Genomic DNA, 23,694 nt, shown 5'->3' with positions numbered 1-23,694 from the left:
CAACCATCTAGTACTCCCTGTACCAGAACCATAACCACAACCATCTAGTACTCCCTGTACCAGAACCATAACCAAACTCATAACCACAACCCACTAATCATGTGAGGATCCAAGTCTCTCATATCCGTGAGCACGGCTGTTATAACAGTTTTACACTCTGCAGAGGTTGTCCAGCTTTCCCCACGAGTCAGTAAATTCCATGTTGCCGTGTTCACGAAACACTTAACACGCGCCAGTGGTGTGCCACCAAGAATCATTGTATGACACTTTTCACTAACCAGAGACTAATCTAGTATGTGTCTACCCACTAGGTTTCACCACCAGGCTTTACGCAAGCTAAGCTCCTACCCAGAAGCCCTCTTTTGTGCTGACCCAACACACACTGGATAGACTCTAATCAGTATGTCACGCCTTACCCATATCAGCCTCGTGGTTGGTACGTTACTTCTTGGGTTGTCGCTCCACGAACTGGTCCTTACTTAGGTTACTTGAGAAAATACTAAACCAACATCATAACCATGATAACCATCAAAACTACTTTGCTCAAGGCCTAAGGTTCCATGTTGCTAGACCATTAACACATTAACGACCATTGTTGCATATGTTCATTAGTCAAGATTATGACACTTCTCAGTATCCCAAAAAGCATGGCTAAGCAATCTACTCATCAAAGACATCTAACCATAAACCATCTAGGTTCCAAGGGATGATAAGGGAAAATCTAGGGAAAACCCTAACATAAGTGACTACCCATCATATTGACAGACATTGCATGCAATTTTGTAAAATAAAACATTTAAAAACATAGGTTCAATATGATCAAGGGCACTTGTCTTTTACCCAATGCTGCTCAGTGTTGTCGAAATCTTGGTCTTGAAGTCCCTCGAACTGCTTAGGAATGTTATCGACTAATCGCAGGAACTATCGACAAACAACATAAAGCAAACACTAAGAACAACATATCAAACATCATCAAAACACTTTAAAAACACTATGGTTGGATAGGGATGATTTTAGAAACATTTAGACGCAAGGATCGTCTAAATTGGAGTTAAGATGAAAACAGAATAGCCTTTGGGAGATGGATTAGACTGAAAAGGAAACTATCTTCCTATGGAAAAGGCTTTATTGCACATTCATTGTGTCAGGCTTGACAACATTATTGCGCAAGATTCAAGAAGTGTAGGGCAGACTAGACTTCGCTGACTAGGCTAAGGAGAATGATGGGGCGCTGACTTGGCCTGCTAAGTAAGTACCGTCTTGGATTAAAGAAGGGATACGCTGAGATCTAGTATCGATCACCTATGATGGATCAAAAAGGCCAAAGGTTGTGCTTCTAGGTTTAGGATATTACTGGTGACTCTATGTAGCGGTGGTGGTTCGGGTTTCGTCGGAGATGGCGATCGAGCACGTGGCCACAGACATCGATGTCGGCTTCAGTAGTGTTTGAGTGAAACGAGGGAAGCATGGCATAGAATGCGGAAAGACTAACTCACCGGTATGGTTGGTTTTGGAAGGGGTCATCCGAGGTAGCGGCAAAATAGCGATAACTGCTTCTAGGTTTGGTGGTGACCGTGAACAGATGCAGGAATGAAGACGCTCGCGTTCCAGGAGATTGGCTATGAAATTTGAGAAACCGTTTGAATAGAGATGTTCATATATCCCGGGAACACAATTCTATGGCATACTTTTGGATAGATCATCCATTGAGAGGAAGAACGATCAGCAGAGATGAGATGGGTGATGGCTGCGACGTGTTGTGGTTGGCAATGGCGTCCTGATCGTGTCGCTGCACAAACGGGGATGGGCTAAACCACCACCCTGTGGATCTCAGGCATGTCTGACGGTTGCCCGGCGAACATCTATGTTTGCTTGGGCGAAGGTGATGAGCGTAAGTTCCTATTTGGAATCCAGGTTGAAGCCAATCCGAACGGTCTTGGATGGCTCTGTTGGGTCCAAATGAACTGCTTTGACTTTGTTGTGGGACTTTGCGACAGCCTTAGTCCTTGAGTGTTTCGTCTCCTTGTCGGGTTGATGTTGTGTGGCTATGTCTAGACTCCATTTGTCACAACGGAGGCTGCTTTCGTGCAGGCCCGAATGGTGATGACTCCCTCGGATCTCGGGATCTTCATGCATCGATAAACGTAATACGTGGTTGCCATGAATTTAGTGAGAGAAGGTCTTCCTAAGATGGCATTGTATGCCATCTCGAAGTCAACCACGTCAAACAGAATTTTTTCTGTTCAGAAGTTATCATGCTTCCCGAAGGTAAAGGGAGCGATATCTGGCTAATGGGGGTGGTCGAAGATCTAGGTACTATACTATGGAAGGCTTGAGTAACCAGCTTGATAGCAGACCGGGAGATTTGCATCCCTTCGAGTGCATTAGCGAAGAGGTGTTCAGGGAACTCCCTCCATCGATAAGAACTCGGGTAACACTACAATTATTTATCGTAGGCTCGACCACTATCGGGAAATGGCTTGGCCGTACGAAGTTATCAGGGCAATCTTCTTAGTCGAAGGAGATTTCAATATTTGACCACTTAACAGCCTGACGACCCTTGTGGATAGCAGCTAAGACTACTCGAGCCACTATCTTGTACTGCCTTTTGGACTCGTAGGATGCAGAGCCACCGAACAAGTGGTTGATCGTCCTCACTACCACTGAAGCTAGAATCCTACTATGGGTCGGGACCTGGGTCTTCTTTCCTTCGGCTGCTTTCTCGACCTCCACTTTAACCATCTTCTTCCAAAGGTGGCACTCGTGGAGGCTGTGGTTGTCGGTCTTGTGGAGGTCGCACCTGGGCTTACCATCGCGTTCGCTGGAGCCCAGTGTAGAGCTCTTGCCTCGGGAGGAACTGGGACGTTTGTCAGGACAGGTATTAGGCACATCAACAAAAACTTCCTCAAAATTATTTTTCTTGCCCTTACTACCCTTGGCGTTCTTCTTGCGCTTGGCCTTTGCCTTATCACCCTCGAGCCCGGGTTGAGGGCGCTTGATGCTCTGAGTCTTCTCCTTGACAAAGAGAAGCGTGTCTTCAGTCTTAGCAGACTCATCGAAGATCTTCATGAGATCCTTGACCATCTCAGGCTCCTGAATGGTGATATCTTCAACGCATCTCCAGCTTCTTTTGACCCCTGTCCCCTCGGGTGAATGTGTGTATGATGTCATAGTGTCTAACTTTGGGGATGTTGTTCCAGATATTGCTGAAGCGGCATACAAACTCGCACAAGGTTCATTCTTCATCTACTCGCAATGGTAGAGATTATGTTTTTGTATCGGGGCAAACGTATGTACCCTGGAAATTGGCTCAGAATACATCGTAAAGATGTTCCCACGAGTAGATTATCCTAGCGATAGGTTGGTCAACTAAATCCTGGCTGCCCCTTCGAGAGCGGTAGGGAGGTATTTCACAATTAGCTTCCTGTCCCCACCGGCTGCTTGGATGGCCGTGGTATATATCTAAAGAAACTCAATGGGGTTTGTACGTCCATTCTATTTCTCGATCATCCCGGGGTGGAACCTTGCCGGCCAGCTTATGTTCCGTAGATCTAACAAGAAGGCTAGGCATTCGTTGATGGCGCCTTGCTTGGTTCCAGGAGCCTCAGAAGTTTCTCCCATGGAGATAGAGATTGGTCTCGATTTTATTGATGTCAGGATGTTCCCCGATTAGATCGCTGAGGAGTAGACAGAGCCCCTTCAGAGGCCCTCAGGTGCCTTTGCGGTCATTGATGACCTCGCGTAAGTCACTGATCAGATGACCCTTGAATGGTGAGTCATAACAACGGTTATTCGCCCGATTATCATCCCAGGAAGCTTTGTTCTGGGGGTTACGCCTCTGCGAGTCTAATGCATCTCGCGATGGGGGATTGCCTGGTCTGCCCCGATTAGCAATGTTCCCGACTAGGGCCAGATGAGTGTTCTCAACCTGGATGATGACCTCCTTTGTCAAGTCGATCTCCGAGTTCATCCAATTCTTACCGGCTGGGGTAGCCAGATCTATGGTTGGAGGACGCATGAGGGCCTCTTGTAGAAGAAGGACCCATTTAGCGGTTGCAGGTTTAAAGCGTTCAACCCCTGGTTGATGGTTGGGAGATGGTAAGACTGGGACTCATTAAGGATCGAGGGAGATGTGCTCATCTGAAGCTGACCATCGCCCGCACTCGGAGCCGAAGGACCCTACCTATTTGTAGGATCATCGTCATGATTACCCAGACCGTCACCCCTATCTTCGACGATGAAAGCCTCTCAGGGTAACCTCTACTGGAGGAAGTATCTAGATCCATCATGGATGTTTCATCATATTGCTCCGGTTTAGTGTCTTGACAATCCATGTTGTCAGAACCTGCAGGAATTGATCCCATCTTGCTGTGAATCAAACATTCATAGTTGTCTTGACAACCAAGTGGTTCGAACTCGATGCCATAATCTTTGGCGTACTGATCCATAAATTGACTTACCTCATTGCTAGAATCGTCGTCAGAAAGTTCGTCGTCGAAATTCACCTGATCGATCACCGATTCGCAAGGAAGAGGTGTAAAGTTGTAGTAGAAATCCTCATAAAAAAACTGGTTCTCGACGAAGGCTTGGGTGACGCCGACGACATATTCTGTGTAGATTCTTCAACGCCTATTGTCATGACCCCCACAGACGGCGCCAGCTGTCGACAATTTGTGAACGATCTAATGAACTTGCTGAAGAAATAAGAGATGCTTTGAGTAGACGAATTGCTAGAGAACATACGAGAGTTTTTTTATAGGTTCGAGCCTCCCTAAGGATAATAACCTACGCCATATTCATCTTATATTTATCTGAGTCTATTACAAGGGGGTATGTAGCTAGCCTAGATGGATCTAAACCTAATCGGTGACTTCCTTACTCGGCTTCTGGTGTCTTCTAGTTTATCAAAAGGTTTGAGTGACTTCTTCAACTTCTATTGGCTCTGGTTTAACTCGTATTAGCTTGTTCTCTACAGGCCCCTTAACTCCATATATATATGGAGGTGCTGTACATATTTTGAAGTCCTCCTTCTAGTTCTTAAAGATAAATCTAGGGTTTCTCTTTCTGTAGATAGAGATATACTTGAGAATTGCAGAAAATCCTAAAGTGTCCGGAGGTATCGGTTTAGTGATAATCCAACTATCACTGACGGATTATCACTGTTATTTTAAAAACTGACAGTAATGATATTTTTAAACAGGTAGTAACGATCTTTTAAATTCTAGAAAAAAAGGTCAAATCAACATTTTTATGCCACACAACTCCACGGACGCATCACGCACCTCTTCTTGATATTTGATACACCCGAACCTCTTCCCCCACAGCAATCAACACGACGACCACCATGGCCACGCGGCGGCCCACGCAACACCGCTTTTGTTCCCACCTCGCTGGCGTTGCCGCAACCTTTCTCCTCGCCGCACTCCATGCGCCGCTCACCCTCGCTCAAGAGCAACCGCCGCCGTGGCTTTCGTGCGGCCCCTCCCCGGTCAGCGGCAACTACACGGAGAACAGCATCTACCAAGCCAACATCAATCGACTGTCTGCCACCCTCCCCAAGAACGCCTCCTCCTCCACCGTCCTCTACGCCACAGACCGCGTCGGCTCCATCCCCGATGTCGTCTACGCCCACGCCCTCTGCCGTGGCGACGCCAACGCCTCCGCCTGCGAGAGTTGCGTTGCGACCGCCTTCCTGGGCGCGCAGCAGGGGTGCCCGCTCTTCAAGGACGTCATGATCTTCTACGACCTCTGCCAGCTCCGCTTCTCCAACCGGAATTTCTTCCTGGACAATGACTACATCGTCGACACGTACATCCTGCAGGGCTCCCAGGCCGTGAGCACGCCGGCGGACGCGTTTGACGCCGCCGTCCGCCTGCTCGTCAACGCCACCGCCGACTACACAGCGGAGAACTCGTCCAAGAGATTCGGCACGGGAGAGGAGGGCTTCGACAATAGCAACCCCAAGATTTACGCGCTGTCGCAGTGCACGCCGGACAGGACGGTGGACACCTGCCGCACCTGTCTTAGCACCATTATTGGGCAGCTGCCCAACTATTTCAACGGAAGGAATGGTGGGGGAGTTTTCGGGGTGTGGTGCAACTTCCGGTATGAGGTGTATCCTTTCTTCTCCGGCGGCTCGCTTCTGCAGCTTCCGGAGCTCGTGGCGACGCCGCCAGCACCTGCACCACCGGCGACCAGAAGACAAGGTAAGTTGAACAGACAAAACTGGTTTATACTTATTTATGGAGGCAGCTAACGAGCTTTCAGTAGCAGCCCGCTGCCTCTTCTTCCCCATCCCTTCTTCCTCCCAACTCCCACGCTAGTTGTCCTCCCGTCCGGCCTCTCGACCTCTGCCACCGTCCCACTGCACCGCCTCCAATGAAGCCATCGGCGCTGTCGCCGCCTGCATACCACCGTCCACTGCCACGCCCCGCTGCCGGCGGACCATCACTGCCTCACCACACCGCCCGCGTCACTGGCTCACCGCCGGCCCTCCGGACCCGTCCTGCCCAAACCACCTCCCCGGGCTGGCAGCACCTAAACGAAAAGCCCAAAAAGTGTAGATTTCTGATGGCATGAACACAGTTAGTGTAATTTTTTGAAATTGAAACGAGACCTCAAAACTGAAGCCCACCAAATCAGAAGTGATTTGTGATAGGTTTTACCTCATACGTGTAGCTTCCTGAAATTCAATCGTTATACATTGATTATCAAAGCTAAACAGCTTGATAAAACAATCCTAAAATGACATATATTCTGCATCGGAATGAGTACCCAAAGCCAACAAAAACATCTAAGACGTCATTGACAATTTAGCATTCCAGAAATGTCAAATAACGATCACCAAAGGAAAATAAAGTACAGTGATGTCGCCGTCGTGTAGGATTTTTTCTAAGCTGAAGGAAAAAGAAACAAGAGAATAAAGAGATATTGTCTTGTAGCATACAGACCAGCTACAAGCGAGAAATAAGGCCCTTACAAACAACAACTTGCTATCTATGCCATTGATCATTTTAATATACCGTCTAGTTTTCTTTGCTGATCAGGACTTCTCTCGATCCCAGCCGCCCTTTTCTACTGTAGCGCTTTAGCCGTATCCCTGCTGAACCGTTTGACCTGACGAACGGAAGAGGCTGGGTTCAAATTATTGAACGAGCTAAAAAGCAATCATTCCAATTATTTTCTGAACAAAGCAAATTGGCCACAGCTGTGAAACTTGCTCCCTCAGGCCTTAGGTAATATAAGTTGGAAATTGACATGATCCTCAAAATACGACTTTGACCACCAATTAATGTTGTAATGTAGTTTTAAAATCCGAGAAATTGTAATATTATGAAAGTATTTTATGAGATGAGTCTACACAATATTCTCTTGTATATTTTCTAAATGTTCTTAAAGATATCGACAACTATATTTTGAAACATCTGATTGCAAGTACCTCAAAACATAACCTTTTTTACGGGAGGAAGCATAAATCTCTTGTTTCCAAAATGTATAGAAGAAAATTCGCAAAATATACATGTTCAGGCAGATGAACTTTTTATTCGGGTTAAGTTAAAGCTCTGATTGAAAGATTTATAGTACCATATGAAATTGTGGCATTTATTTGCAGACAAATCGAGAAATAAGACAGCTATAGTCCTGCCAATTGTGATGCCTATAGCCGGTGTACTACTGGCCATAACTGTGACATGCTTTTGGAGGAGGAGAAGATCAGCAGCAGAATCTTTTCCACCTTGTAAGTACACATAAACTTTTTAAAATATGAAATAATAGCAAGTCAATTAATGAATCGGTAGACGGACCAGTAGCAAAATGAGCACTTTTGAGCATAGTATGTACATTTTTAGCCGAATTTCATTCTTGCAAATCATTTCCTGAAAGACTCATATAGGCTTACTTTGCATCATTGTGTACTTATCTTCCAACAGACTCAATTAGTTCAGATGGCATTCAAAGTGCTGATATGCTTATTCTGGATCTATCAACACTACGAGTTGCTACTGAAGACTTTGCCGAAAGCAAAATGCTCGGTAAAGGAGGGTTTGGTATAGTTTATAAGGTACAAAAGCACACCGTATGCATCTTATTTGTTGGCTACAATTTTTCTGATGTTATCTTTATTTGGACAGGGAGTCCTACCTGATGGTCAAGAAATAGCGGTGAAAAGGCTTTGTCAGAGTTCTAGACAAGGAATAGGAGAGCTAAAAAGTGAACTAGTTCTGGTTGCTAAGCTTCACCACAAGAATCTTGTGAGGCTTATAGGTGTTTGCTTGCAAGATAATGAGAAAATACTTGCCTATGAATATATGCCCAATAGAAGCCTTGATACGATTCTTTTTGGTAAATTGCTTTTCTCAATAGTACCTTTTTCAAAGTAAAATTTCTCAATGTGCGAGAAGTGCAAGGGCCACCAAAAGCTTGACTAGAATTAGAGCAATGCTATTTCTTGTTTTAATGACAGATTCTGAGAGAAACAGAGAGCTAGATTGGGGAAAGAGATTCAATATTATCAATGGAGTTGCTAGAGGATTACAATATCTCCACGAAGATTCTCAACTGAAGATAGTTCACCGGGACCTGAAAGCAAGCAACATTCTATTAGACTTCGATTACGTACCTAAGATCTCTGACTTCGGCTTAGCAAAGATTTTTGGAGAAGATCAATCAAAATATGTCACCCTTCGTGTTGCTGGGACATAGTAAGTACGTTCAACCTTGTCCCTAATAAGATTTATCAAAATATATCAACCTGTAAAGTTATGCCCTTCTCTCAGTGGATACATGGCACCAGAATACGCCATGCGTGGTCAGTATTCAATCAAGTCAGACGTGTTTAGCTTCGGTGTGTTGGTTTTAGAGATTGTCACAGGAAGAAGAAACAGTGGCTCATTTAACACCGAGCAAGATGTTGATCTCTTAAATCTTGTGAGTACTTGAAGACTGCTCGTAAACTCTTCACACGCAGCTAAATTCCAATAATAATATTCAACTAATTAATTTACCATATTGGTGCAGGTGTGGGAGCACTGGACCAGGGGAAATGTCATCGAGTTGTTCGATCCATCTTGGAACGACCATCCTCCCATTGAGCAGATGTTGAAGTGCATCCACATCGGGCTACTGTGTGTTCAGAGAAAACCTGCAGCTAGGCCGACAATGTCGTGGGTAAGCATCATGCTTAGCAGCAGCACGGTGCGTCTCCCTTCTCTTTCCAGGCAAGACTTCTTTATGCAGGAGGTTACTGCGAATGACAGCTCCATTTCAGCAACACGGCCAGGAGCTTCAGGGTGCACCGATAATTCAGTAGAAATGTCATGTAACGAAGCATCAGTCACTGAGCTCTTGCCAAGATGAGTATTGACTGTTCAAGCAGATTATTGCCGAATCAGTTGCGTGCTAGTATTTCTTTTCTCGTTCTTCGAGATAAGGCTGAATTGTCCATGCAATTTGTAAAAGTCGTTGTGATGTTAACGTTATACGGTACTATGACAGAGGTACGGTTAGGAAATAAATATGTGAAAGTAATAGATCCATCGAGACAATGCACGTGAGATCACACACGACATCAGAGGAATGATATTTGTTAACAAGGTTTTTTAGCTGAAACTTACATTTCTAAGATATGACTACAGATGTTTCTCCCCGTAGTAGCAACAATAGCTACTTCGGATCCTGACATCAGCAGAACTATCAACTCCCCTTGGATCCGTTGTTACGTCGTCATAGTTACAACAACGACTCTCCTCTCGTATTAAGACTAGGTTACAAGAGTCTAATACTAACTCTAAATATATCACTAATTACACCTTCAAGTACAACATGTAACATATTAGTATATATATTCGACGTAATATATTCAACAGGTACGAGTGTCACAATATTCAACACTACACGTAACCTACTTGACGTGGAAAACATTGCATTTTACTGTAGGGAAAGGACTTATTCGCTCCCAATTTCAGGTCGCTATATGACACATAAATAAAGCTGTGACAATGACTATGGTTGAACAAATGTGGCTAGCGATCCGGCCGATCGCTGGGTCTGCTATTTGTGGGATCTTACTCTATGCCTGTTATCTGATTGATCATCACCGCTGTTTCTAATATGGTACTATATAAATATATAATGTTCTTTCTTATTTCAAGGGTAGGCCGTTCTTTGACATGAGTTCAGTATCTACTCCCAATTTCAATAATGCTCCATGAAGACTTATGCACACTTAATCTGAATGTGGTACAACAACTATATCACTCATCATTCACTTATATAGGTGACATGTTTATTCCATTCATTACGATAAACCATATTTAATTACCTCTGCAATGGTACAATTTGTTAAAGTGCTTGTGATGTTAACATATGGTACTATGATGCTGTCTGCAATATGGCTTTCTCCTGGTCTTGTACTGCAAAAGTAAATGCAGAATCCTCCTCATTCAACAATTTCCACCTGCCATGAAACCTAATCGCATCCTAATTCCAGAAGACATTTTTGCTAGTATTTTTCTTTGGTTGAACTTGACTCTTCTTTGTTCTTTCGTTGTCCATGATGCCATGCAACCTAGTTGTATCTGGACTTGTATCCTTCTCCGCCTTTGGAAAATATGTTTATGGTAGTGTACAATTTTTCTTTGTTCAACTTGACTCTTCTTTAGCCATACGGTCCCATACGCAATCTGACCCGTTCCATTTGTCATACAACCTAATAATCTGTATCGCAAAGGTAGCATCAGTGCCCTGCAGGCTGCATCACCGTCTGGATTCAACCCCGCAAGTCTTGCCGGTCAACTCTCCATCGGTCTAGCCTCACTGCTCTTCTTTTACGCCCAGTAGGTAAACTGCTTCTCCTGTCTCCTCGCCATCACGGCTTCACAACCACGGCGATGGCGATGGCCATGCACTGCCATCATGCTCTTTCCTACTGCCTCGTCGCCTCCACCGCCACCGTCCTTCTCTCCTTCTTCCACGTGCCGCTCGCCACCGCGCAACCGCTGCCGTGGCAGCTGTGCAACGACACCGCCGGGAACTATACGGAGAACAGCGCCTACCAAACCAACATCCGAAGCCTCGCCACCGCCCTCCCGGAGAACGCGTCCTCCTCCCCGGCCCATTTCGCCACCGGCGCCGCGGGAACGCCGCCGGACGTCGTCTACGCCCTCGCGCTCTGCCGCGGCGACACCAACGCCTCCTCGTGCGCGAGCTGCGTCGCCACGGCGTTCCAGAACGCGCAGCAGCTCTGCGCGCTCCAGAAGGGAGCCACCATGTACGGCGACCCCTGCATCCTCCGCTACGCCGACTGGAACTTCCTGGCCAACACCACAGACAACAGGGGGCTATACGTCGCCTGGAGCTACGACAACGTCAGCTCGGCGGCGGCGTCGGCGTTCGATGCTGCCTCCGGCCGGCTCGTCAACGCCACCGCGGACTACGCGGCGACGGACTCGGTCAGGCGTTTCGGCACAGGGGAAGAGGAGTTCGACGAGACTTATCCCAAGATTTACTCGTTGGCGCAGTGCACCCCGGACATGACGGCGACCGACTGCCGGACGTGCCTCGGGAAAATTATTAGGAGGATAACGCCCACGTATTTCACCGGGAAGCATGGCGGGAGAGTTTTCGGGGTGCGGTGCAACTTCCGGTTCGAGACATCTTCTTTCTTCTCTGGTCGCCCGCTGCTTCAACTCTCGGGGCCGCCTGTGCCGCCGCCAGTGAACATGACGCCACCGGTGAACGGCCAAGGTGAGTTGCTTAAACAGAAAGTGCTTATGTTGCAGACTTGCAGTAATGATTTTCATATGATGTTTTCTTTTGTACAAATTACTGAACAGTCTTGTTTCATAGCTACTCATTTGACCTTTTAAAGACTACTAATCATAAATCAAAGTTAATTGGAACGCTAAATATAGATGTATATTTTGTAAAAGAGGTGTACCAAAATAGCACACTGTAACTTATTTTTTCATGAAGCTCGTGATTTTTTTTGTGTGTGTGTGTAAGAGATGTGCTGACGATATGGAGGCATTAGCTAATATGTGACACATCTGACGATACTGTTTGCACCTCGCAGGAACAACAGGACATAGAACAGGATGGGTCTTGGCCATTGCATTGCCTTTAGCTGCTGCAATATTAGCTCTCACGGTAACATGGTTTTGTTTCTGGAGTAGGAAAACACAAGCAAGACAGCCCTCAGCAACACCATGTAAGCCCGGCTACGCTCATTTATAATATTTAACCTAGCTATAGCAACACAGTTAATGAATCAATTGGTCTACCAGCAGGGGAACGGTGATTCACTTCTTTGTACTCCATCTGCTTATTTTACTTGTCATTTTAGACATAGGCATGGCTTCTCCACTACACATATTGAAACATTGTTATTTTAAGTTATAAGAAAGTATTTTTGATAATTTCTTTTAATATACTTTTCATGAGAAACCTTATTGTTTTGTGTGTTAATGGTCAAAGTTTTAAATCATTTATTCAACGCATTCTAAAATGGCATCAATATTAAAATTATACAATCACCGGCTTATGAGGTAATCAAATTTCATGAAAGAAACTTTGTGTTTATAAGCTGTATCAACGTGTATCTGTTTTCTTCCAACAGATTCCACTAATCCAGATGGCATTAACAGCATCGATTCGCTCCTTCTTGACCTCTCGACGCTAAGGGCAGCAACGGATAACTTCGCTGGAAGCAATAAGCTTGGCGAAGGAGGGTTCGGTGCAGTTTATAAGGTAACAGTCATATCTTAAATCCGGTCATGTTATTTGCAGAAGTTGATGAGCTTAGTGTCTTCACACGCGCAGGGAGTACTTTCTGAAGGTCAAGAAATAGCAGTGAAGAGACTCTCACTTGGCTCCAGACAAGGGGTAGAAGAGCTGAAAACTGAGCTAGTATTAGTTGCCAAGCTTCAACACAAAAATCTTGTGAGGCTCATTGGCGTTTGCTTGGAAGAACATGAGAAACTTATTGTGTACGAATACATGCCAAACAGGAGCCTGGACACCATTCTTTTCGGTACATTTCTCTCATGAGCCATTTCTCAAAATAACTCATTCACACTGGCAGCATCGCTAGTGCCACAAAAGAAAGACATCTCTTCTTTCTTTTCTTTTTTTACTAGTAACCGAAAACACTTCTTGTTTGGATGACAGATTCTCAGAAAAGCAAAGAGATGGATTGGGGGAAGAGATTCAAGATTATAAAGGGAGTTGCTCGAGGCTTGCAGTATCTACATGAAGAGTCTCAACTGAAGATAGTTCATCGAGACCTCAAACCAAGCAATGTGCTACTTGATTTCGATTACAACCCGAAGATCTCAGACTTTGGCTTAGCAAAACTCTTCGACTGGGATCAATCCCAAGGTGTCACTAGTCACATTGCTGGAACATAGTAAGTATTTTCTGCAGTTCCTTGACAAAACATCAAGGTAGAAGGTACCATAGGTATATTAGCCCATGATAAATCTTTGGTTCATATTCCAGTGGATACATGGCACCAGAATACGCGATGCGCGGGAAGTATTCAGTCAAGTCCGACGTGTACAGTCTTGGTGTTTTAATCATAGAGATTGTCACCGGAAAGAAAAACAGTAGCTTCGCTGACTCGGAGCAATCTGTTGATCTCTTAAATCTTGTGAGTACTTCTGCAGCTCACAAGCCTATACGGAACTAATTTTTAGTAACAGTCCGATAACTTGCGACATATGTGCAGGTATGGGAGCATTGGACCACGGGAACAATCGAAGAGTTGCTGGATCCATTCCTGTCCCGCCGAGCTCCTCAAGACCAGATGTTGAAGCTTGTCAACGTTGGGCTAATGTGTGTTCAGGACAGGCCTGAAGATAGGCCGATGATGTCGTCGGTTAACGTCATGCTTAGCAGTGACACCGTCTCCCTCCAGGCCCCGTCAAGGCCAACATTTTGCATTCAGGAGGTGGAAGATGTTGCTGATGTTTACTCGGATGCCTATCCCAGGGTGTTCCAGTCCACCAGGAATTCGAAGGCAACAATGTCGCCAAATGAGGCGTCGCTCACAGAGCTCGAACCAAGATGAGCATGAGCCTTCGAATGAACCATGCACTCATCGAATATTCTTATTGATAAATACGGTAGAAATCCAAGCATGATATGTATGCTCTACATGTGTCATATGATTCTTCAGTAGGTTAATCAAATCAGGGTAGAGAGTACGACCTTCTAGAAATAATCGGTTACCTTCATTAATACAGAACCGACCATAAATAGTAGCTCATCACTGTCGGTTGTGCAAGAACCGGTAATACAAATGTATCACTGCCGGTTCTTAAACTCTCGTGTTCGAACTATAATAGAGCCGCAAAGAACCGGCATTGATATCGAGTAGCAGTGGCAGTTCTAGCCACGAACCGCCACTGATGATGCAAACCAGAAATTTTAGTTCAATCAGTCTTTGGCTCACGTCCGCTCGGCCGGCTCACATCCACACACTAATATTTTCACCCTGCTCGGTCTCCTCCTTCCTCTGCACAACCTTACTCTCTACCCCCCTCTCTCTCTCCATACCTTATCTCTTCCTCCTCTCTCCCATGCATGCTGCTTCTCTCCCATGCATGCAGGCGTGCAGCGAAGCTTGTGCGGCAATGGGCGAGCGCGACAGCCGAGTGGCTCTAGGTGAGTGCGACGGCGAGCGTGCGGGCGAGTGGCTACGGCCGAGCAGCTGCGAGCGAGTGCGAAGGCGGCAGAGCTCACACGGCGTGGGCGGCCGAGCGGCTACACGTGGTGGCTCTGGCTCGAGCCAGAGCCGACTCGTTTCATTTTTGCTCCCCAGAACATCTATTACTGCCAGTTCTAGACCCAGCAGTGAAAATCGGTGCCTATCACTATCAGAATAGTTGAAACCGATAGTGATGGGGTTTTGGAACCGACAGTGATCACCCTTTTTTTGTAGTGCTTCTAGAAATAAAATCTCCATGTACAGAAGGTATTCCTGATTAAGGAAAGGTTACCTCGTATATCACAGGAAGGACAAGTCATAATCAGTTATGCTCAGGAATCTGAGTATGGCACGACCCCTCTACCATCTGACTATATAAACCAGGGTAGAGAGTATCACCAAGACAAGTTCTCTCAACTCAACTCAATTGATGCACACAACTCATGGAGATTCAATCCTCAAGACTATATTGAAGAACTCGCCGAACAATTTAGGATTTATATATAGACATCATACATTATAATCCCCTTCTTGAGTTAAAACAAGTCTCAAGATAATACTAGGACATAGGGCAATTATCCTCCGGGAGATCTGAATCTCTCTATATCATGTGTCTCTCTTTTTTATCTTATAATCAATAGTAATGGCCAGGTGATCCCTACCCCATAAAAATATTGCATTGCCCTTTCTACTAATTCTCAACAACACCATTACTTTAATCGCAAACATGGTTCACAACTTTATTGCAGAAATCTGAAAGGGACAAGCAGAACAAGCCTCTGTTGTCATAGCCTTTGCCAACAAATTGGCCATACTTAGACATGACTACTTTATTCGACTCGAACACCAACTTGAGCCCATCTCTACAAAGAAGGGATCCGCTGACGAGGTTCTTATTTATTGAGGGGGCATGCTGCATGTTCTTTAGGCCCATGATTTTCCCCAAAGTAAATTTTAAATCTATCATGTCAACACCCTGAACAGAAGCATGCGACCTGTTCTCCATCAAGATGGAGGAACCTCATTCAACCTGGTAAGATGAAAACATGGAAATATCAGTACAAACATGAATATTGATACCTGTATCAATCCACTAATCAGTAGATAACATCATCCATGTTCACAATACCTCATAACAGGTTATCACGTACGGTTGTTAAACCCTATCACAGACAGGTTTGGTTGTCGTCTATGCAAAAGTGTCTATATTTTCGTGCTTGTCACTAACAGGTATCACTCTATCAGTAATATAGGTACAAACAGACGGGTATGATTAACAACTACGTCTGTAGGTATCATAGATGGATTTATTTCAGTAACCGTTTGTCTGTATGTACTGTCAGAGACGGTTTTTGTGCAGAACCATTTGTGCCTTTCAGATGGTTTCAAACAGAGATTCTAGAAACCGTCTGTGCCTGGCTTATGGTTTCAGACGGAGTTCTTAAGAAATCGTCTATGTCATGTGACACAGACTGCCTTTCAGGTCAAATTTTACAGACATGCTACTTTAAGAACCGTCTCTATGTATATATTTCAGATCTATTGGTGTAAAAACCGTCTGTGTGTCTCTAATCCCCCCAACACCAACTTTTCTCTCAGGCGGCCATCTGGACATACTACAATCTCATAAAATTATGAATGATATATATATACGCAATTAATATAACAAACACATATGACAATCATAGAGCACAAAATTAAATAGAATTCATTATCAAAGTTACACAATATATAACAACACTCTTTCACACATGTACCGAACTCATTACCAAATTAGTTGCACAATGTAGCATACACATCAGATATAGCACTATCCATATACATCTCATAATTTAAATGCAGCCATGCATCACCAATCTGAATGAAACTCCCCTTTCTTGGATATTACTTGAGAAAGTAAGAAAAGGGCGAGTCGTCCTCGGATTTTAGCAAGTTTTTCAGTTGGCAATTGGGTTGTTGGCAATTTAAAAGTCTGTCAGTAGGGGAAAAATGTAAGTAATGAACATGTGTAAATCAAGATTGAACTAAAAGTGATGATGTATGACCTTTGCATCTTTATGGCTGCTCATTTCAGTGATGCATTGCATGTGGTGGGCAACGTAGAGGCCACATGAGTTGACCGGTGGTTGCTAGTAGCACTGGAAAACATAGAAATATATTTGTGTAAAGTGGGTTGGACACATAGTAACAATAAGAATGTATTTAAAAGATTTTACTATATAGGATATTTGAAGGAATTGTGCAGATTGGTTGATCCTTTCAGCTGTGCGCCTCATTTGAGGTGGACCTATGAATCAAAAGCTCTACATGCATACAACAACAATATATATTTAAGTGCTAGTCTGATAGAACTCACGTGTCGATAAGATTTTGCAGTGTAGCATAGTTACGTAGATGTGCCTTTATGGAATCCATGTACCACACCTTGTTGACTTTAGAAATTATAACCACTAAAACCCAATGATTACATGGGTTATAGGGAAACATAAAGTATTCCTTGCCCTTGAAATGTGAGAATTGATGAACAACATGTTTAGCGACCCATTTTTTGTCAGACCTGATGCTTTGTATGGAGAGAATACTGGAGTCAAGATATGCAATAGGTTTTTTTCTCACCCTATTTTCTTGTATCATGTGCCTATATATACATAAAAAATAAGTTAGATGTCATATATATAGTGGTATGAATGATTTAAAGGTGCGTTTGAAAGTCCTTACAATGTGAAGGCCCTCAAAAGTGACATGTTCAGTGCATCAAGGGTAAAGAGGTCAAACAAATCATAGAAGCCGACGGGGAAGTAGCCTCCGTCATAGTAGAAATGGTTCAGGCCAGAATTGACAAAGATATCTTCTATTCTCTTCTCGCATTGGTCCATGTAATAATTCTGGAGATCAGTACATGCAGGACCTACCTCTGCGAGTTCATAGGCGGAAAAGGATCGGTTGGCCATACTCGAATTTTGGGTTCGTACAACGTTCCATGGCTGGAACACGAGGTTCTTCCTGGGCCACTACTTTCTACTGGACATCCTGCGGCTCTTTCTAGGCCACCTCTTTCTGCACAATAGGTTGCACGACATCCTGTTGCAGCACTTGCTGTTCCTCGGTCTCCTTCTCAATGCTCTTGGTTTCAGGTTCCTTAGGTTCACAAAAGGCTGTCGGTGCTAAAAATGCTACAGGGGCTGGAGGTGATTGTGTAGGAGCACTTGGTGGCAGGGAAAGAATGCTGAGCACTAGAGGGTTTAACTGTATGCCACTCTTCTTCCATTTGATCATCTGCAGTTCCTCTAGAGTTATGATCTCATCATTAGGTGGGATCTCCAACTTGTGTGCCATGAAGTTGGGATGGACCATGTCCACCTGAACCACTGCATTGCCCTGCCACACCTCAACACAATGCAGTGTCTTTTGTAGTGGCTGCACCTAACCCCTTGCGACCTCAATGGTGAAACTGCCTGGCCTAATGATGAGGGCACATGGTGTGAGCCCGTCAAGGTCACTTATGGGATCGTGGCAACTCTGCTCCACCTCAATGGATGCACAACAACTCTTTCCTAGAATAACATGGCTTCCACTGACTAGTACAATCTAAAGTCTCTGTGCCTACAGCAAGTTGCTCACACGGGCCAAGACATCCTTAGTGACCTCTACCCGAATCCTCTGAGATAGCTGCTCAATGTCCATGGGCTCATTCCTCTTTCTCTTCCTATACAACTCACAATGTTCAAGCCATCCATACTTTCAACCCTCATAACTGGAAAGTCCTCAAACCTGACCTGGATGTTCAGGATTTCCGAGGGTAGCAGAGATGACGTCCTTCTCCCTAACACCGATGAAGAACCCTTTGCTAGCTTCTAGTTGTTTCTCTCTGATTTTTTCAGAGACCTCTTGGATCTCGCTACTCTTGAAGATGATCTCGCCACTAGGTCCCATGGATGCACTGCCTTGCAACCAATTCCAGGCACGACGCTCAGAAATATCAGAAAATGGCACCGAGCGACCTTCCTTCTTAGCTTTCTTGTTCTTCTTCTACCATTGAAGGATTTTTCCCCTCGTACCCACATGTGCCCAACCTATGGTTGTGATTGTTGCGATCCCGAATATCGTTGTGTTTGCTGCTTTTTGCTTTGAACTCCTCTGAACTCTTCGATTCAACAAAGGCAGCCCAATCCTCATGTTTTATGAACTTATAGTCCTCAAACGGCTCCTGATTGCGATCAACGTACTCTCTAACTTGTTGGCTTTTGAATGTCCTTCAAGCCTTATTGATCACTCCCAAAGGTTTCCTCATCACAAGCTCTCTCATATTTTGTGGCATCTCCAAATAATTCTCAAGGCACACAAATAGTGCCTCCGCCTCTGAATGACCGATGAGCTTCCACTTCTTAAGGAACAATGGCACCCTCTCCCTAGCAATGAGGTCACAAACGCGTCAAAAATGGTCCTTCGCCATAAGGGGGGCCGTAGGTAGCCCCGTGACGTTGATCTCAGGGACAACAATTTTGTTTGTAGTTTACAAACTGCCACGGAGAGCCAATACTCACAAACAGTTTTTTCTTGATGTTTGTCTGTGTCGTATGAGCATAGACAGTGTTTGCTTGATGTTGAAAGTACATCTAGGCTCTGATGTGGGTTTTAATGATTGACGACAACCGATTAAGGGATTAATGTATTCAATGAGTATTTGAATAGGTAAAAGTCCCATTGATGTAGACGACACGACGTTGGTGACTCCCAAAAATTGAAGAAAGAAGACACGAATGATGTAACTCTTTTAAGTACACTTTTGTTTTTGAAATTGAGTATATGATAGCTGTACTACTAAGAGGGGTGCAACATCATGGTTTGATTATGAACTTAGTGCTCATAAAGAGCTACACTCAGTTTACAGAGTGACACAAGTTCACAACACAAACACTAAGTCAAAGCGTTCTCTGTGAAGTCAGAAGTTCTGACTGTAACATTGGATGTTCCGATGTCGTCAGATAGTTCAAAATTTCAAAACATGGAGTTCTCGGATTGGAATTTAATTCTAACGTCGGATAGTCCAATTTTCTCAACGATTAGGTTCTCGATCTTGAATTAAAATCCAACATTGGACGTTCTGATGGTTGGATCGGATGTTCTGATCAAGGTCAGAACATCTGGTTTTTTTTTTAACATGAACATTTATATTTCGATTTAATTCTTGGATCAGATGTTCCGATCCACTACAATAGATGCTCTGATGTGTTGTTTTTATCGGGTTTGGGTTGGGTTTTGAAGTTCAATTCTAATATTTTGAACTGATCGAATGTTTCGATCGTGGGGATCAGAACATCTGATGTGAGCTGAAAAGGTGTCAAACGACTAGTTTTTGAAGGGATCTATTTATACACCCATTCCCCCTCCCACTCCAATCACCCTGCCATTTCGAATCTGAGCACTCTCAAAAGCAAAAAGCCACTCTCCTCTCCTAAGAAAGTGTTCCATCTTTTGAGAGAGATTTTAAAGAGACATTGAGTGCTAGAAAGAAAAAGTTGATCTTTGAGCATTATGTGTCATCTCCAAGCTTTTATGTTTGCATTTGTTTCTCTTGGTGATTGAGGACTCCTAGATGGCTAGGAGTCGTTCACGAGCCACCAACACATTTGTGTTGCGCTGTGAGAAAGTTTGTGAAGACCGGATTTCGCCTTTGCAAAGGAAGAAATAGCACAAGGAAGCCGAGGAGTGATTTGTACAACATTAGGAGGAAAATGGTTGAAAGAGACCTAGCTCAAGTGTGACTGAGCATGTCAACGGAAACGTTGGATCCCCTCAAGGATCCGAACTTCGGGAATAACTAGAGGTCTAAGTCCCCACCCGACCAGCCAGATCTCCATCCACCCTACCCCGATTGGGGCAAGACTGATGAGATTGTAGGCCTGATCTTCTGATAGGTAGCGATAAGTCAGTAGGTGGAGAACTCGACGTTGATGATCCAAAGGCTTCGACCCGAACAGATCGTCTTCCTTGCAATCACTACACCACAGCTCCGTTGGTTATCAACCGTGTCGTGCGGTTGACCTCGCCAAGAAGGCTCAATCCCTGCAAGCGTACCGAGAACAGAAGCAAGAACGTAGAAGATGCAATATGAAATATTGCGAATAGAATTCAAGCACTCGAAGTTGGGGTTCCACAAACACTTGCGGCGGCCTAGTCGGTCCGGAACAAGAGCGAAAATCTCACAATCTGTGTGTAGATCAATATCTAAGCAAAATCCAACCCTAATTGGGGCGGTGGCTACTGTATATAAAAGACTAGGGTCGTCCAAGGACCCCTGGATGCGTCCCTAATGGACTCCAACACGTTACACAGCCCAACAGCTCAAAAGATGGTGGCGCAGCACCCTGACAGATTCTGGACATCCATTTGTTTTGACGATTCCTATTGACTCAGAAAGAATTTGGACATAGGACCAGTCCTGTTGGAAAGCCTATCTCCTTAGCTTTCCAACCATGTGTAGAACGTAAAAAACGGAGTCCATATGCGTCCAGAGAGACGATTGTAGTGCAGTCTGGTCCTGGACTCCGAAACGGACTCGAACTTTATTGGATCTCCACCTTGGCTTGGGCGCCCTTGCTATTCTTCTCCCGTGTTCCTAAGTAACAATACATCACAATTATTTAGTAGCATCCCATCCTTATCAAAATATAAAGGAACACTAAGGAACGAGCTCACCTCATGATTTAGTTGACGTGCACGAGCTCGTGTCAATGGACCTATTGTTGGAGGAATACTCGGTGTGTGTATATCCGAAAGAGTGATATCCTCATCAAAGATGGGGCAGGGCACCGGTTAGGGTGGGGCAAGATGGGGCGGAGTACCGATCAGGGCAGGGCGGGGGCGGGTCAAGGTCCACGCCGCCCTGCTGTGGAGTATATGTTATATGCACGCTTAGTGAGTTTATTAAGAATTTTATTATCCTTTTGTAATAAAACTTTTAGTAAACTAATATATATATATATATATATGTAACTATTGTCATATTATGTTAGGCCTTGTGAACCTTAAATGCAGCTTTTTATTGATTTGTATGTTATGGTAGCTATTACCTCATAATTAAACTTTATCTAGAGCTTTTTATGACTTTAATCGGTGCGGGACGGGGTGGGGCGGGTCGGTTCACAGTCGGGGCTTCATGGGGCGGGGCGGGGCAAAAAAAAAATCACCCGGTCTCGGGTCGGGGCGGGGTGGGGGACATGCAGGTGGGGGTGGGTGAAGGCAAAACCTGCCCCCACCTCTCTCCATCTAGATCTCTAGGAATAACATCCACGTGTCTCTGTCTTTCAGTTATTTCGCATATTACCTTTACTTTATTGCAAGTTCATGTATTTCTTAAGTCTTACTCCTAGTTGTTTTTATCTCATATAAGATTACACCTTGTCACTTGTTTTAGAGGAGCTTTAATTTCGTATTTAATTTCATTAAGGCGAAGTTTTAGCTTGTTTAGAGGACAATTTGAAAAAGGCCTATTCACACCCCCCCTCCCCTCTTGGCTTCCATCTCGATCCTTCAATAGGTATCAGAGTCTAATCTCTTTAAATTAGGCTTAACTGTCTAGAGAAATCTAGTATGGTGGGTAAGAAAGGTAGTTCTACCGAAGGGGGAGCAAGAATTCCATATGATTACTCAACGAGCTCCTCCTCACTTTCATATGTGCATAGTTCCTCTGGTAGAGCTCCATATTTTGATGGTACTCATTATGTGGCATAGAAGCATAAGATAAAAATGCATTTGAAGTCTATTAACCCTTCCATTTGGCATATAGTGGAAAATGGCTATGTTTTGCAGGACTCAAACAATCCGACCACTGAAGATGATAACAATGAACAAAAAAATGCTCAAGCCGCAAATACAATCTTTAGCGCATTGAGTGGAGATGAGTTCAACCATGTGGGGAGACTTGAAAGTGCCAAGAAAATTTGGGACACGCTCTGTGACATACATGAAGGCACCTTAAGCGTTTGTGAGTCCAAGTTCGTGGTTCTCAAGAGCAAATTGGATCGGTTCATTATGAGCAATGATGAAACCCCAAGTGAGATGTACAACCATTTAAATCTTCTAGTCAATGAGATCAAGGGGCTACGAACTACGGAGATGACCGATAACCTCATAGTCAAGAGGATGCTCTGAGCGATCACTCTAATAAATGTCACATTGGTGACACTCATTCGTGAGCGAGAAGATTTCAGCAAGCTTACACCTCATGACATCCTTGGAATAATTCTAGCTCATGACTTGATGCAATAAGAGTCCAAGGAATTCTATGAAATCAACAACTCAAGTTCACACTCCAAGAAACAAAATCTTGCATTGAAGACAAGAAGAGAAGTTGAAGAAAGCACTAGTGAAAAAGAAACTGAAGATCGCCAAGAAAGAGGAGACATGGCGCTATTCGTGAATAAATTCAACAAGTTTCTCAAGAGAGGTGGCTTTAACAAAAGTGGTGGAAGAAAGAAGACCTTTGGCAAATCAAGGGCAAGACACTCAACAAGAACATGCTATGAGTGCGGCAAACCAGGTCACCTCATCGCCGATTGCTCCAACACGAAGATCAAAGATGAAGGTGAGAAGAAAGGGTAAACAATGACAAGTACCACAAGAAGGACAAGAGCAAGCACTATGTCGGAGGATTAACTCCTGTCGCAGGGATCCCGAGAGACCCCTTTTTAGAGATTCAGCCGGGGGGATGATCCTGAACAAGTTCGCCGGAGAAATGAATGAGAGTAAATGCAACAGTCGGTGGATGGGGATGATGATCTAGTGCAGAAAGAAGTAAATGCACCAGAAATTTAGACAGGTTCGGGCTGCACGGGGGCGTAATACCCTACTCCTGTGTGGATGTACTAACTGTCCCGAGGAAGTCCCTCAAGGATGTTGCTGGTTACAAGAATATTTGTCTAACTAAGAGCTTGATGCTCCTTGTTCTTCGGCTGGAACTACGCTCTCGTCCTGTGATTTGGGTT

At 44.5% G+C, this 23,694-nt stretch overlaps 2 protein-coding genes across 3 annotated transcripts; both read left to right on the top strand.

The window, feature by feature from the left end:
* Positions 1 to 5,226: 5,226 nt before the first annotated feature.
* On the top strand, positions 5,227 to 9,584 carry LOC133885146 (cysteine-rich receptor-like protein kinase 6). The gene is made up of 7 exons (XM_062324801.1): positions 5,227 to 6,206; positions 7,613 to 7,738; positions 7,932 to 8,062; positions 8,133 to 8,343; positions 8,465 to 8,702; positions 8,778 to 8,928; positions 9,019 to 9,584. The coding sequence occupies exons 1-7, from the start codon at positions 5,345 to 5,347 to the stop codon at positions 9,355 to 9,357; spliced, it is 2,058 nt and encodes a 685-aa protein (XP_062180785.1). The 5' UTR covers positions 5,227 to 5,344; the 3' UTR covers positions 9,358 to 9,584.
* A 1,111-nt stretch (positions 9,585 to 10,695) lies between these two features.
* On the top strand, positions 10,696 to 14,367 carry LOC133885082 (cysteine-rich receptor-like protein kinase 10). 2 transcript variants are annotated; one of them, XM_062324716.1, is made up of 7 exons: positions 10,698 to 11,745; positions 12,074 to 12,208; positions 12,617 to 12,747; positions 12,820 to 13,030; positions 13,168 to 13,405; positions 13,498 to 13,648; positions 13,727 to 14,366. In XM_062324716.1, the coding sequence occupies exons 1-7, from the start codon at positions 10,890 to 10,892 to the stop codon at positions 14,066 to 14,068; spliced, it is 2,064 nt and encodes a 687-aa protein (XP_062180700.1). In that variant the 5' UTR covers positions 10,698 to 10,889; the 3' UTR covers positions 14,069 to 14,366. The 2 variants fall into 2 exon arrangements, with proteins under 2 accessions (XP_062180701.1, XP_062180700.1); XM_062324717.1 differs by lacking the exon at positions 12,074 to 12,208 and having other exon boundaries at positions 10,696 to 11,745; positions 13,727 to 14,367.
* The last annotated feature ends 9,327 nt before the right edge of the window (positions 14,368 to 23,694 follow it).

The sequence above is a fragment of the Phragmites australis genome, chromosome 11 (genome assembly GCF_958298935.1).
Source record: "Phragmites australis chromosome 11, lpPhrAust1.1, whole genome shotgun sequence".
Lineage (NCBI taxonomy): Eukaryota > Viridiplantae > Streptophyta > Magnoliopsida > Poales > Poaceae > Phragmites > Phragmites australis.
The sequence above is the reverse complement of the archived record's forward strand: the minus strand, read 5'-3'. Positions and strand labels throughout refer to the sequence as shown.

Bases quoted from the DNA above. Each gene is read 5' to 3' on its own strand.
- LOC133885146 (XM_062324801.1), top strand. From the start codon at position 5,345: ATGGCCACGCGGCGGCCCACGCAACACCGCTTTTGTTCCCACCTCGCT. The intron at 6,207-7,612 runs GTAAGTTGAACA...ATTTATTTGCAG, and splicing joins ACCGGCGACCAGAAGACAAG to ACAAATCGAGAAATAAGACA. The intron at 8,063-8,132 runs GTACAAAAGCAC...TTATTTGGACAG, and splicing joins GGTTTGGTATAGTTTATAAG to GGAGTCCTACCTGATGGTCA.
- LOC133885082 (XM_062324716.1), top strand. From the start codon at position 10,890: ATGGCGATGGCCATGCACTGCCATCATGCTCTTTCCTACTGCCTCGTC. The intron at 12,209-12,616 runs GTAAGCCCGGCT...TTCTTCCAACAG, and splicing joins ACAGCCCTCAGCAACACCAT to ATTCCACTAATCCAGATGGC. The intron at 12,748-12,819 runs GTAACAGTCATA...TCACACGCGCAG, and splicing joins GGTTCGGTGCAGTTTATAAG to GGAGTACTTTCTGAAGGTCA.